A 15,247-nucleotide genomic window follows, 5' to 3' on the forward strand; every position below is an offset into this window, starting at 1 on the left:
TTTGATTGTCATCACCTGGGGTTAACAGGGAAGTAACAGCCTTAAAATGTCTCTTCTTTCTTCTTCAGCCTCCTTATCTTGAGAGACAATGGATAAGTGCCTGGAGGTGGTCAGTGGTGTGTGGAGCAGCGCCTGGAGTGGCTATAAAGGCCAATTCTAGAGTGACAGGCTCTTCCACGGGTGCTGCAGAAAAATTTGCTTGTTGGGGCTGTTACACAGTTGGCTCTCCCCTTGCGCTTCTGTCTTTTTTCCTGCCAACTGCTAAGTCTCTTCGACTCGCCACACTTTAGCCCCACCTTTATGGCTGCCCGCCAGCTCTGGCGAACGCTGGCAACTGACTCCCACGACATTTGATCAATGTCACAGGACTTCATGTCGCGTTTGCAGACGTCTTTTAAGCGGAGAGATGGACGGGCGGTGGGTCTGATACCAGTGGAGAGCTCGCTGTACAATGTGTCTTTGGGGATCCTGCCATCTTCCATGTGGCTCACATGGCCAAGCCATCTCAAGCGCCGTTGACTCAGTAGTGTGTATAAGCTGGGGATGTTGGCCGCCTCAAGGACTTCTGTGTTGGAGATACGGTCCTGCCACCTGATGCCATGTATTCTCCGGAGGCAGCGAAGATGGAATGAATTGAGACGTCGCTCTTGGCTGACATACGTTGTCCAGGCCTCGCTGCCATAGAGCAAGGTACTGAGGACACAGGCTTGATACACTCGGACTTTTGTGTTCCGTGTCAGTGCGCCATTTTCCCACACTCTCTTGGCCAGTCTGGACATAGCAGTGGAAGCCTTTCCCATGCACTTGTTGATTTCTGCATCTAGAAACAGGTTACTGGTGATAGTTGAGCCTAGGTAGGTGAACTCTTGAACCACTTCCAGAGCGTGGTCGCTAATATTGATGGATGGAGCATTTCTGACGTCCTGTCCTATGATGTTCGTTTTCTTGAGGCTGATGGTTAGGCCAAATTCGTTGCAGGCAGCTGCAAACCTGTCGATGAGACTCTGCAGACACTCTTCAGTGTGACATGTTAAAGCAGCATCGTCAGCAAAGAAGAGTTCCCTGATGAGGACTTTCCGTACTTTGGACTTCGCTCTTCGACGGGCAAGGTTGAACAACCTGCCCCCTGATCTTGTGTGGAGGAAAATTCCTTCTTCTGAAGACTTGAACGCATGTGAGAGCAGCAGGGAGAAAAAAATCCCAAAAAGTGTGGGTGCGAGAACACAGCCCTGTTTCACACCACTCAGGATAGGAAAGGGCTCTGATGAGGTGCCGCTAAGTTGAATTGTGCCTTTCATATCGTCATGGAATGAGGTGATGATACTTAGTAGCTTTGGTGGACATCCAATCTTTTCTAGTAGTCTGAAGGGACCACGTCTGCTGATGAGGTCAAAGGCTTTGGTGAGATCAATGAAAGCAATGTAGAGGGGCATCTGTTGTTCGCGGCATTTCTCCTGTATCTGACGAAGGGAGAACAGCATGTCAATGGTCGATCTCTCTGCTCGAAAGCCACACTGTGCCTCAGGGTAGACGCACTTGGCCAGCTTCTGGAACCTGTTTAAAGCGACTCGAGCAAAGACTTTCCCCACTATGCTGAGCAGGGAGATTCCACGGTAGTTGTTGCAGTCACCGTGGTCACCTTTGTTTTTATAGAGGGTGATGATATTGGCATCACTCATGTCCTGAGATATTGCTCCCTCGTCCCAGCACAGGCAAAGCAGTTCATGTAGTGCTGAGAGTATAGCAGGTTTGGCACTCTTGATTATTTCAGGGGTAATGCTGTCCTTCCCAGGGGCTTTTCCGCTGGCGAGAGAATCAAAGGCATCACTGAGTTCCGATTTTGTTGGCTGTGCGTCCAGCTCATCCATGACTGGTAGAGGCTGGGCTGCATTGAGGGCAGTCTCAGTGACAGCATTCTCCCTGGAGTACAGTTCTAGGTAGTGCTCCACCCAGCAGTCTATTTGCTTGCATTGGTCAGTGATTATGTCCCCTGATTTAGATTTGAGGGGGGCGATCTTCTTGATGGTTGGCCCAAAAGCTCTCTTAATGCCATCATACATTCCTCTGATGTTTCCGGTGTCTGAGGCCAGCTGAATATGACTGCATAGGTGTTGCCAGTAGTCATTTGCGCAGCGCCTGGCTGTTCTTTGTGCAGTGCTTCTGGCTGCTTTAAGTGCTACGGATGTTAACTCGCTGGGGGCTTTCTTGTAGTTCAACAGTGCAATGCGCTTCGCGGCTATGACAGGTTCCAGCTCTTCATTATGAGATTGAAACCAGTCTGCATTCTTCTTCGCACGTTTGCCGTAGGTGGTCAAAGCTGACTCATAGATGGCGTCTCTGATGTGGGCCCACTTGGTCTTAGCATCCCCTGTGGGAGTGTTTTGAAGGGCTGTTACAAGTGAATTTAGAAATTTATGTAACAGCTGGCCCTTCTGCTTGGAATGATGCAACTTCTTTGGTCTGAGTCTAACCTTGCTGCACACCAGGGAGTGGTCGGTGTCGCAGTCCGCACTGTGGAAGCTGCGTGTGATTTGAACACTGTTTAAGGAGGCTCGCCTTGTGACAATGAGGTCTAGCTGGTGCCAACGACGCGATCTTGGGTGCCTCCATGAAACCTGGTGACCGGGTTTAGCGTGAAAGAACGAGTTGGTGATGCAGAGGTTACGATAGGTACACAACTCAAGCAGTCTCTGCCCATTCTCATTCATCCTTCCAACGCCATAGCGCCCAAGGCAGGAGGGCCATGAGTCATGTTTGGCCCCAACCCTGGCATTAAAGTACCCCAGCAGGAACAGGTGTTCGGTGTTGGGGATGCTACTAATGATATTATGGAGTTCCTCGTAGAACTGGTCTTTAGCTTCAGGTGGGGAGCAGAGTGTTGGAGCATAGATGCTGAGTCGGTGTACTGGACCAGAGGTGGTGAGCAGTCGGATGGACAGTATACGTTCCAAGCCATTTGAGGGAGGCTCTATCATGCTGAGCAAAGAGTTTCTGATGGCGAAGCCCACTCCATGATGTCTTGGTTCTTCAGGATCCCTGCCCTGCTAGAAGGTGGTGTGGTCTTGCTCTGCTAGAGATCCACTCGCGGGGAGGTGTGTCTCCTGAAGTGCTGCAATGTCTACATTGAGTCTGCTGAGCTCGTTGTTAATGATGGTGGTCTTCCGAGAATCGTTGATTTGTGAAAGGTCTTCAGACAGGCCAGGACACATAGTTCTGATGTTCCAGCTTGCAAAGCGAAGGGCTGGTACCTTCTTTCCTTTTTTCATGCATCTATCTCCCAGCATCAATATAAAATTACTGTAAACACCTTGGGGCCAATTTTGATTGTCATCACCTGGGGTTATCGGGGCAGTAACAGCCTTAAAATATAGTAGACAGTCTTATATGCCCCTTTAACACTGGATAAGCAGCCAGTTTCATTTTGAAACGGGCCGACCGCTGGGTGTCCAAAGCACCTGCATACTTAAGGCAATCGGCCACTTTTAATATGGAAGTATTATGCCACAATTGCCATTTTAGGTTGGCACAGTTGAGAGCCTGGACATTGTGGGCTCCAGCCAGTTCCATGGGCAATGAACCTAAAGAGGCCTGGCAAGGTAAATGTTGAATTATTTTTGTGACCCCACAATAGCTTCCCCTGGATCTTCATTCTCTGCGATCATGGCTCTGCCATTATAACTTATTATGTTGAGGTCTGAATTGGGTGAGTTGCAGTAGGGCACCTACTTGGAGCCTGGGAACTCAGCAGTCAGATTTAATTGAGGCCAGGATCTTAAAATCTCTTTTGGCCCATTGCACACCCAAACGTCAAAATAGACCTTCCTGTGCACAGCTCCTTAGACAATCATTTTATAGCATACGTTACCTTTCCTAACCAGACATTAATTGGATAAATGGTTTGCATAGGACTCTTTTCTTTGCACCAGGTGTTCTAATGCAGTTTTTTTCTAAATGACAAAATTGCCAGAAATTCTAGTGCAGCAGATTCACTGCCAAAAGTGCAGCAAGGCAGGGCTTCCACCCAACTATTAGCTGTGCCAATGGCCCCATGCCAATCCCAGGAAAAGGGTCATTTGCAAAATAGGAGCTGAGACCATGGGGGCCCCATAATTGCAGAGTAGACTGAGCTGGCCTAAGTGGGTACAATGAAAAAATTCCCCATCCAGATTACTTCATATCTCCACCAGAAATTGCAGCAATGTTTAAAAACATGCTTTTCAATACTGATCAGCAGTAACTTTTTTTTAAGTATTGTACCAAATGAGCTTCTTCGCTTATAGGAAACCAACTGAAAAAAAACTTTCACCAGCATTGCTTTGATAGGCAGTGCTGCCCTACTTCCAAAACAATCTCATAATCAAGATTAGATGACAATAGTAGTTTAAGTCATCCCTCCCGTCCCCACCACTACAAATAGCATTATTTTAAACAAAAGAGATCTTAAGGTAGTTATTTATATTCCATATAGTTTGCAATAAAACATACTTCCCAATATCCAACTGATTGGTGGTGACACGATTTTTACAAATAATTCAGAGTTTCAAATTTAATCCTTTCACAGAGATGACACTAATTCAGCATTTAAATGTTGAGTAAAGTCTCCTATGATATTAAGAGTCAAACACCTTGGAATTAAGTGTTAAGAGAATAAATTGATTTACTGACATTCTACTTGGCTTTCAATTAACCTCTGAAATGTGAAACTTTTCAGGAATAATTTACTGAGGTGATAAATTTGCAAATTGTATATTCGTAAACACAGAAGTATTTGGGATACAATTTAAAAATTAAATGTCGAAATGCAGCTCGATTGTGCTTTATTCTCAGCATCTACTGGAGTCATCTCTTCTCGAGAAAAACTTACATTTTTAACGGCTGGTATTTTACTTCCGTTGGACGGGAGCCGTCTACTGACTGAAAAGTCGGTGACAATCCTGCCTCCACCAGGCCTGGGGATTCAGTCTGGATTTTACGGTCCCTACGCCCTTAATTGGTCTGAGGCGGGACTTCCATCTCATTGGGGCAGGAAGTCACAGCTAATGGAGCTGCCGGCCAGTCAGGGTGGCTGGCAGCTTAGTCCCAGCAGCGCCACTGGGAATGGTGGCTACTGCTGGGACTGCAACCCAGCATCAACAAGAGGAGGAAGGACGCCCTGGGAAAAGGTAAGTTTTGGGATTGGTCAGGCCCTGGCAAGGCAATGGTGGCCAATTGGGGCGACGGGGGGCATGTTGGGTGTTGGGGCTGGTTGGGGCATCGGGTGCGGCCCTCCATAGGGCACAGGGTGCCTGATCATGACGGCACCCCCCACCCCACCCGGCCATCAGAAATCTGCCTGCTTTTGTCAGACGACTGGCCAACGGTAAAATCCCCTTGGCAGCGGGCAGAGGCCCTTAAGTGGCAGAGGTGAGAGTGGGTCGGGAAGGGCCCCCTCGAGCCTCCCACTCTATTTTACACCCCCCTCCCCTCCACCAACCCGCTCTTTGGGGGCGTAAAATTCTGGCCTATATTTCAGTTTGGGCAACGAATGTTATTTTTTCTCTTTACAGGTGCCTTTTCTGTTTGACCAACCTAGAGCCATCAACAGAAAATGAACAAATCTACAAGTGATTCCTTATGTTCAGGAGGCATATCTAATAGCATAATTCAGTCAAGTTTTAAAAAAAAGGAAGTTCAATATTATTGGCTATGTCTACTAGACACTCTATTCTTTTGGGTGTCCACCAGTCACAGAAGGCCCCCAAGGGTACCAGTAGATACCAAGGCATCCTCCTTGGACCACCTAGACAAGACTGCAGGAGAGGCTGGCAACCAGAGTGATCCTCCCTGTTGGCCACACTCATCTTGTAACTAGGTCCAGGAACAGACCCACTAAAAGATCCTCCGAATTGGCTGTCCTCTGTGCTGGGTGGCCAAAGATCGGGAGCAGGATCTGTACTTGGACCTCAGCGCTATATTAATGACTTGGATGCGGGAACTCAGTGTAATGTATCTACATTTGTTGACAATACAAAGCTTGGTTGGAATGTAAGAGGTGAGGAGGATGCAAAGTGGCATACAGACAGGTTGGGTGTGTGAGCAAGAACATAGAATGTGGCTAAGTGTGACATTATCCAAGCAAGCAATTAGCAAGGCAAATGGTATGTTAGCTTTTGTTACAAAGGGATTAGAGCATAAAAGTAAAGAAGTCTTACAACAATTATACAGGAATTTGCTGAAACCACACCTGGAGTAGTGTGTGTAGTTTTGGTCTTCTTACCTAAGGAAGGACATACTTGCCCTGGAGATAGGGCAATGAAGATTCACGAGTCTGGTTTCTAGAATACAAACATACGAATATACAAATTCGGAGCAAGAGTAGGCCACTCGAGCCTGCTCCACCATTCAACAAGATCATGGCTGATCTGATTGTAAACTCGACTCCACATTCTCACCTACCCCCAATAACCTTTCATCCCCTTGCTTATCAAGAATCTATCTACCTCTGCCTTAAAAATATTTAAAGACTCTGCTTCCGCCGCCTTTTGAGGAAGAGCATTCCAAAGACTCACGACCCTCAGAGAAAAAATTTCTCCTCATCTGTGTTCAATGGGCGACCCCTTATTTTTAAACAGTGACCTCTAGTTCTAGATTCTCCCACAAGGGGAAACATCCTTTCCACATCCACCCTGTCAAGACCCCTCAGAATCTTATATGCTTCAATCAAGTTGCCGCTTACTCTTCTAAACTCCAGCGGATACAAGCCTAGCCTGTCCAACCTTTCCTCATAAGACAACCTGCCCATTCCAGGTATTAGTCTAGTAAACCTTCTCTGAACTGCTTCTAAAGCATTTACATCCTTCCTTAAATAAGACGACCAATACTGTACATAGCACTTCAGATATCATCTCACCAATGCCCTGTATAACTGAAGCAAAACCTCCCCATTCAATTCCCCTCGCAATAAATGATAACATTCTATTAGCTTTCATAATTACTTCCTTTACCTGCATACTTACCTTTTGTCATTCATGCACTCGGACACCCAGATCCCTCTGCATCTCAGAGCTCTGAAATCTTTCATCATTTAGATAATATGTCTCTTTTTTTATTCTTCCTGCCAAAGTGGACACTTTCATTATTTGAAAGTTACTTGACATAATCAGGTGGCATACAACTTTTGCAGTCTTGATGAAACTGTGTTTCATACCTAAATGGATTGTTAGAGGTTGTAGCCCCTATTGAGTTTAGAGGGGGCTGCTCCTGAATTTTTGCTTGCATATTAGCACAAAGAAAGAGGAGCTGGAGTAGGCCATTTGGCCCTTCATGCCTTCTCCAATATTCAGTAAGATCTTGGATGATCTTCTACCTCTAATATTTTCACATTATATTCCAATTGCCAGATCTTGGGGATTATCCGACAATAGAGACTTAGTAGACTGGGCCTACATTCCCTGGAGTTTAGAAGAATGAGAGGTGATCTAATTGAAACATATACATTTTTCAAGGGGCTTGACAGGGTGGATGCTGAGAAAATGTTTCCCCTAACTGGGGAATATAGAACATGGGGTCACAGTCTCAGACTAAGGGGGTCAGCCATTTAGGTCTGAGATGTGGAGAAATTTCTTCACTCAAAAGGAATCTTTGGAATTCTCTACCTCAAAGAGCTGTGGATGCTCAGTTATTGAATATATTCAAGACAGAGGTCGACAGATTTTTGGGTACCAAGGGAATTAAGGGATATGGGGATAGTGTGGGAAGACGGAGTTGAGTCAGAAGATCAGCCACGATCTTACTGAATATTGGAGAAGGCTTGAAGGGCCAAATGGCCTACTCCAGCTCCTCTTTCTTATGTTCTTTGTGCTAATATGCAAGCAAACATTCAGGACCAGCCTCCTCTAAACTCAATAGGGGCTGCAACCTCTAACAATCCATTTAGGTATGAAACATAAGTTCATCAAGACTGCAAAAGTTGTAAGCCACCTGATTATGTCAAGTAACTTTTAAAATTCTGCTCGATCTTCTGTTTATTTACAACGTTTTCTCTTTTTGGTTATCCAGAATATTAGCAAGGCCTAATCAGTCAGCCCAGAATATCAACCCTGCCACTACACCTGCAGACACATGGGATCACTACCACCTGCAAGTTCTCCCCCAAGTCACATACCATGCTGACTTGGAACTATATTGCCATTCCTGCGCTGTGATTGAGTCAAAAACCTGGAACTCCCTCCCTAAAAGCATTGTGGGTGTACCTAAACCACAAGGACTTCAGCAGTTCAAGAAGGCAGCTCACCACCACCTTCTCAAGTGCAATAAATGATGGCCTTGTCAATGATGCCCATATCCTACGACTGAATAAAAAGTCGAGTAGAATTTCAGTTCAGTTTCAGATATTTAAGCAGAACAACTGTATGAAAAGCTAATGAAAAACATTGTACTCTGCACAAAACTAGTCAGTCATAATTTGCCATTGATCTTTTATTTTCAAAATATTGTTCATCTGTCACTGCCAAATATCCCAAACTTATTGTACAGTTCTCAATCTGCAATGTTTCAAAGCAATTGAGAATCTTAAGGAAAGAAATCATTTGAGTTTTGTTAAACTCCTAACGAAGTATGTTAAGTTACAAAAGGGCCAAGTTAGTTTTGAAGGCTTCTTGGATACATGGGGATAGCTTCGAGTACAGATGATTTCCAGTATACCCATTTTCAAAAGGAGCTCAAAAGAGGATGTCAAGAAGCCACTCAGTGATTTTGGTAACAATCCAAGAAAGCAATATCGAAGTTATAAAATGGTGACTAATCAGTGTTGAAAGAAGTGGAGTTTATGGGCACGACATCAAGCGCAGATGGTTCTCAGCATGCCTACTTTCAAAGGGAGCTCACAGGCAGAAGATAGGAAGTCAATTCTAAAATTTGGTGAAAATCTAGTAAGTATTTTAAATGACTGACATGCAAAGTTATACTAGTGCTCTAATGGCTGGACAAAAGAAAACAAACTAAAAAAAGTGTTACCCCATGATTAGTGACACAGAGATTACATATTAAGTTTTGCAAAATTAAAACCATAAAATATATTCACTTTTGCTTGTACATATTTGGACACTAGTTTTATTCCTCTTACTTGAAGCTCTGATACATAATTAAATAGTCATACTGTTCTTACTTGCTTGAACCCATTCTTAGCTTGCAGCAAAAGCAGCATGATAAATGCTTCATAATTTTAAAAAAAGTTACAAAACAGATTTGTTTCAATACTGTCTTTACTGTATTAAACGGAATATTTACAATTTGTACAAATGTCTGAGCTCCAACAAGATACAAAATACAGTTCACAAGATGCAATACCTGTATCCAGTTTCACCTGAAACACCATTGCACTACAAAGGACAGAATGTCTTTCAAAGAACAAATGAACATCTGATTAGGCAACTCCACAAATGCAGCAATTCAGGCAATAACAAAAATACAACTGAGGTCAGAGAGGATTCAAATGCTCTTCTAATAATCCAGGGTTCTACAAAGCAGGGTCCTGGAATTTTATTGGGACTACCAAAAACAGCTAATCGCGCCTAGTTCAAAGGAGTTTTCTTTTCATCCAGTCAATCATTGGTGCGCTGATGATCAGTCCTTAAGTAAAGCATTCAGAAACACCTTTAAGATCTGAAGGCCAGGAGGACGCTGTCTTTGTTTTCTTTAAAAGAACAGTTCTAGATATACTTTTTCAGTTATAAATGTTAGTAAATAACTTCATAGACCGATGCTTTCTTATCTCCAGAGCCAGTGACTATATATTTATCATCCACTGAGATATCGCAGCTCAGCACCGATGATGACTCCTTAGACTGTAGAAAGAAGGGACAAGAAAATCAGTAAATCTAAAATAACCAGAATTAATTTACAACTATAGCTTTCCATTTAAAGATCATAATGAGGTTTAACGTCGAGACAACACATTTCATAACGTGAAGTCTATCTTCTATTCATACATGCTTTCATTCCCTTCTATTTACTTTCGTGGCCACCCTCCCCCTCATTCCACAGGCAAGCAAGTGAGCACGAATGACAAAAAAGGTAGCCTGTACTCAAATCTATCCTTGTCCTGAAGGGAGGGAAGTACTGTGTCAATATTGAATCAATAGTTTCTACTTATTCTGTAAAGCTAATTAAAAAAAATAACTTAAAATAGTGTCAAGAACAAAAGCCAAAACATGCCTAGTTCTATCCTACACTCATAAAATCAGAGCACAGAAGGCCATTCAGCCCATCAAGCCTGTGTCTGCTGTTTGAAATAGCCAATTAGACAGACTCCCCTTCTCTTTACCCAGAACCCTGCTAACGTTTTAAGTATGTATCACATTCCCTTTTGAAAGTAGTGTATCTGCTTCCACCACTCTTTCTGGCAGTGCATTACAGATCATAACTCGCTGAATAAATAACTTTCCAATCATCTCCCCTCTGGTTCTTTTGCCAATTATATTAAATCTGTGTCCTCTGGTTATCAATCCTCCTGCCAATGGAATCAGTTTCTCCTTATTAACTCTATCCAAACTGTTTATAATTTTGAACACCTCAATTAAATCTCCTTCTAACCTTCGCCACTCTGAACAGAACAATCCGAGCTTCTCTGCATATTCTCTACTACATAACTGAAATCTCTCATCCTGGTATCTTGCTAATAAATCTCCTTTGTACCTTCTCCAAGGCCTTGACATCTATGTATATTCAAATGCCAGAGGCCATAATGAAGTGTTGAAAAGTCGCTTAAATCATGTAAATATTAAGACAAACTTTCTCCAGTGTATTGACTTCATAAAAAGCTTTTAAGCTTCTTCACTGCTCTATAATTTTTAAAAATAATTTCTCGGATGCGTGCATCATTCATGGCCCAACCAGAGTTAGTTTTCAGAAGGTGGTGAGCCTTCTTCTTGAAATGCTAAAGTCCATTCTTTGTAGCAGTTTGATACAACTACTAAGTTACCAATCAACCGTGTTGGTGTGGGACAAAAGGGCAGACAGGACATGGATGGCAGTTTCCCAGCCCTAAAGGACATTAGTGAATCAGTTGGACCTTTATGACAATCTGACAGTCTCAAGGTCACATACTAGTACCAGTATAAACTTGTCACAGTTAACATAATTACAAGTAACAACTAACCACACTTATTACAATTAACAACTGCCCACACTACTGCCTCTACTATTTTGCTTCACATTTTTTTCCAGAAAGTTCTAGAAATGTAGGTTTGAATAGAAGTTTGTCATAAAATTACCTGGAATATGCTGGCTCCATAAGGCGTTCTCCACGCATTTAGAAGATTATCTTTTCCAGTGCTTACAAACCATTTACCTGTGTAAATATACCAAAAATCATTAAGTTAACCAGCCACTGTCTGATTCAATTTTAGTGTAAATCAAAAGTCTGTAGCTCCATCCTGTATCCAATTCTTCTCTTGGTCAATAAAATCAAAAAGCTTAAAGTTCCTGCATACCCACATTCCAAACTGATGCCCTCAACCAGGTCAATGCATCCATACAGAGGGCTGCACAAACCAGTAAGCATGCATGATCCTCTCTGGGTGCATCTCATACTGGTCCAATCTTTCACGTCTTTACATGGAAGGTATATGTGCTTTTTCAATGTTGGTTTTATGAGTTCAATTTGAACAACCCCCCACCACCACCCCCACAATATTTTCACCTCTCCATTATCTCTTCCACTCCTGGAAGCAGTGACCTATGGAAGGGTACAGTTCTAAAGCACTGGCGATCCTTCTGCATTTCACCTAAAAGGCTATTCTTTATGCATGAGGCTAGAGAGTGAGCACAGTTGCCTTTTAAAACCATGAGATGGAACATGGGAAGGGCAAGAGAATCGGAGCCAAACCTGATCCTATTCTCATCAACTTACACAGCTACACATTTCAAGTGGATGTCACTACTAAACAATGACGACAAACAAACAGTCATACTGTCAGATTTTTCTTACTTCTAGCCCAGGAGTATGGATATCAACTATAACAAAAAACAATTTGTCGTTATACAGTGCATTTAATATAATAAAATTCCCAGGGCGCTTAACAAGAGCATTATCAAATATAATTTGACACCGAGCCACATTGGTGATATTAGGGCAGCTGGCTAAAAGCCTGGTCAAAGAGGTAGGTTTTAAGAAGCATCTTAAGGAAAGAGAGGTGGAGAGTTTCAGGGAAGGTATTCCAGAGCTTAGTGCCTTGGCTGAAGGCATGGCAGCCAATGGTGGAGAGATTAAAATTGGGAATGCTCAACAGGCCAGAATTAGAGGAGTGCAGATATCTCGGAGGGTTGTGGGGCCAGAGGAAATTACAGAAATAAGGAGGGATAAGACCAAGGTGGGATTTGAAAACAAGGATGAGAATTTTTTTAAAAATCAAAGCATTGCTTAGCTGGGAGTCAATGTAGGTCAGCAAGCACAGGGGTGATGGGCACAGGACTGCGCGAATTAGGACATGGGCAGCATAGTTTTGGGTGACCTCAAATATACAAAGGGTAGAACATGGAAGGTGGCTAGGAGCATGTTGGGATAATCAAGATGTAACAAAGGCATGGGTAAGGGTTTTAGCAGCAGATGAGCTGAAGCAGGGATCGAGTCAGGCAATGCTACAGAAATAGGTGGTCTTAGTGATTGCGCAGATATGTGGTTGGAAGTTCAACCTGGGGTCAAATATGACACCAAGGTTGCAAACAGCCTGGTTCAGCCACAGATAGTTGCCAGGCAGAGGGTTGAAGTCAGTGGTTAGGGAACAGAGTTTGTTGTGCAGACTGACGACAATGACTTCAGTTCTCCCAATATTTAATTGGAGGAAATTTCTGCTTATTGAGTACTGGATGTCGCAAAAGCAGTTTAACAATTTAGAGACAGTGGAAGGACAGGAAGAGGTGGTAGTGATGTAGAACTGGGCATCATCAGCGTACATGCAGAAACTGATGCTGTGTTTTTGGATGATGTTGCCGGAGGCAGCATGTAAAAGAGAAATAGGGAGATGGTCAAGGATAGATCCTTGGGGGACATCAGTGGTAACGGTGCAAGAGCAGGAAGAGAAGCCATTGCAAGTGATTCTTTGGCTTCAATTAGATAGATAAGAATGGAACAAGGCAAAAGCAATCCCATCCAGCTGGATGACAGTGGAAAGACACTGGAAGATGATGGTATGGTCAACTGTCTCAAAGGGTGCAGACAGGCAGAGAAGGACAAGGGGGGATGGTTTACCTTTGTCAGCCACATAGGATGTAATTTGTGACTTTGATAAGAGCAGTTTCAGTATTGTGGAATGGGTGGAAACTCAAACATGGAGTTCCAGGAAAAGTAGGCACAGATTTGGGAGGTGACAATACGTTCAATGACTTGGAAGAGGAGAGGGAGGTTGAAGATGGGCTGATAGTTTGAAAGATGGGGTTAAGGGTTGGATTTTTGATGGGAGGTGTGATGACAACAGATTTGAAAGAGAGGGTGACAGTACCTAAGGAGAGAGAACCCTTGACAACATCAGCTAACATGGGAGCCAGGAAGGGAAGCTGGGCAGTCAGTAGTTTAGTGGGAATAGGATCGAGTGAGCAGGAGAAGAAATTAACTCAGAGAATGGTGCGAGCTCAGGGCAAGGATGGGGAGGAGCCATAGAGAAAGATTGGCTTGTGGGCTACAGGGGAGGAAGAGAAGTGGCAGAGACAGCTGATTTAGTCCATGAAGAAGTCCATGAGCTGCTCACACTTTTTAGAAGTGAGGATGAAGGAGATGGGGAGTGGAGTTTAAGAAGACGGTTTACAGCGGAAAAAAGGTGGTTATCTTTACAGGAAAATCCTGGAATAGTGAGTAGTTTTAGCAGATGAGAGCAGGACCCGATAGTGCCTTGTGTGGCCTAGCCAGATTTGCTAATTCAGTTGTCCGCCATATCCATTCAAGTTTGTGTCCCTTGGAATAGAGAGAGAGAGAGAGAGAGTAATGATTTTATGGGGCCTATGGCATCAAAAGTAAAGATGAGGGTGTCATCGAGCAAATCAGTAGCTGCAGAAATGCCATGGTGAACGAAACGCCAAAGGCTAGTAGAGTTGGGATTTTGAAAGCGCAGCTGTAAGTGAATTGGGTTAGAGTTTTCTCCAGGGGCAGTCACAGGAGAAAGTTGGGTTGAGAGGAGAAGGGGTATGTGGATGGAGAGCAATTTGTGGAAGTGATCGGAAAAGGCCTTATCTGTAACTGATACTATGGTGGCTGGCGAGGCCACATGAGATAGCAAGGTCAAGGCTGTGAAGATGGCTTGGGGAGTTTACATGCAGGGAGAGATTAAAAGAAGAGCTGGAGGGCAGTGAACTCAAAGGAAAGAGAGCATGATGAAATGCGATGGAGGTTGAAATCACTGAGGCTTTTATAAGCATATAAAAAGGAGAGTAGCTAAAGTAAACGCAGGTCCCTTAGAGGCAGAGACAGAAGAAATTATAATGGGGAATGAGGTAATGGCAGAGATGTTGAATAAATATTTTGTGCCTGTCTTCCCAGTAGTAGACACAAATTACCTCTCAGAAATAGTGATAACCAAGGGGCTAATAAGAGCGAGGAACTTAAAGCAATTAATATCAGTAGAGAAAAAAAATTAGAGAAACTTAAGAGACTGAAACCTGACAAATTCCCAGGACCTGATGGCTTACATCCCAGTGTTCTAAAAGAGGTAGCTGCAGAGATAGTAGTTATACAGATTATAATTTTCCAAAATTCTCTAGATTCTAGAACGGTCCCAGCTGATTAGAAGTCCCACATGGGAGACTTATCAAGAAAGCAAATGCACATGGGATACAGGGTAACTTGATAAGGTGGATTCAAAATTGGCTTAGCTGCAGGAGACAGAGAGTGATGACAGACGGCTGTTTTAGTGATTGGAAGCCAGTATCCAGTGGCGTACCACAGGGATCTGTGCTGGGTCCCCTATTGTTTGTCATTTACATAAACGACATAGATGACTATGTGGGGGGTAGGATCAGTAAGTTCGCGGATGACACAAAGATTGGCCGAGTGGTTAACAGTGAGGTGGAGTGTCTTAGGTTACAGGAAGAAAGAGACGGGATGGTCAAATGGGCAGAAAAGTGTCAGATGGAATTTAGCGCTGAAAAGTGTGAAGTGATACACTTTGGAAGGAGTAATGTGACACGAAAGTATTCAATGAATGGCCTGACACTGGGAAGTTCCGAGGAACAAAGGGACCTTGGCGTGTTTGTCCATAGATCTCTGAAGGCAGAAGGG

At 43.6% G+C, this 15,247-nt stretch overlaps 1 protein-coding gene across 3 annotated transcripts in view; it reads right to left on the bottom strand.

Annotated features, from left to right (window-relative positions):
* Positions 1-9,153: 9,153 nt before the first annotated feature.
* The window catches only part of LOC137369201 (transducin-like enhancer protein 1), a 159,279-nt gene continuing 153,185 nt past the window's right edge, over positions 9,154-15,247 (bottom strand). For 2 of the 3 annotated variants that reach the window (XM_068030013.1, XM_068030010.1), the window contains exons 19-20: positions 11,253-11,329; positions 9,156-9,824 (exon numbers count right to left, since the gene is read on the bottom strand). In XM_068030013.1, coding sequence (XP_067886114.1) covers positions 9,717-9,824; positions 11,253-11,329 — 185 coding nt within the window. In that variant the 3' untranslated portion in view covers positions 9,156-9,716. Of the gene's footprint in view, positions 9,825-11,252; positions 11,330-15,247 lie in introns of all 3 variants that reach the window. The other variant, XM_068030011.1, reaches the window with a different exon arrangement.

Source organism: Heterodontus francisci, chromosome 4 (genome assembly GCF_036365525.1).
Source record: "Heterodontus francisci isolate sHetFra1 chromosome 4, sHetFra1.hap1, whole genome shotgun sequence".
In the NCBI taxonomy this organism is placed as follows: domain Eukaryota; kingdom Metazoa; phylum Chordata; class Chondrichthyes; order Heterodontiformes; family Heterodontidae; genus Heterodontus; species Heterodontus francisci.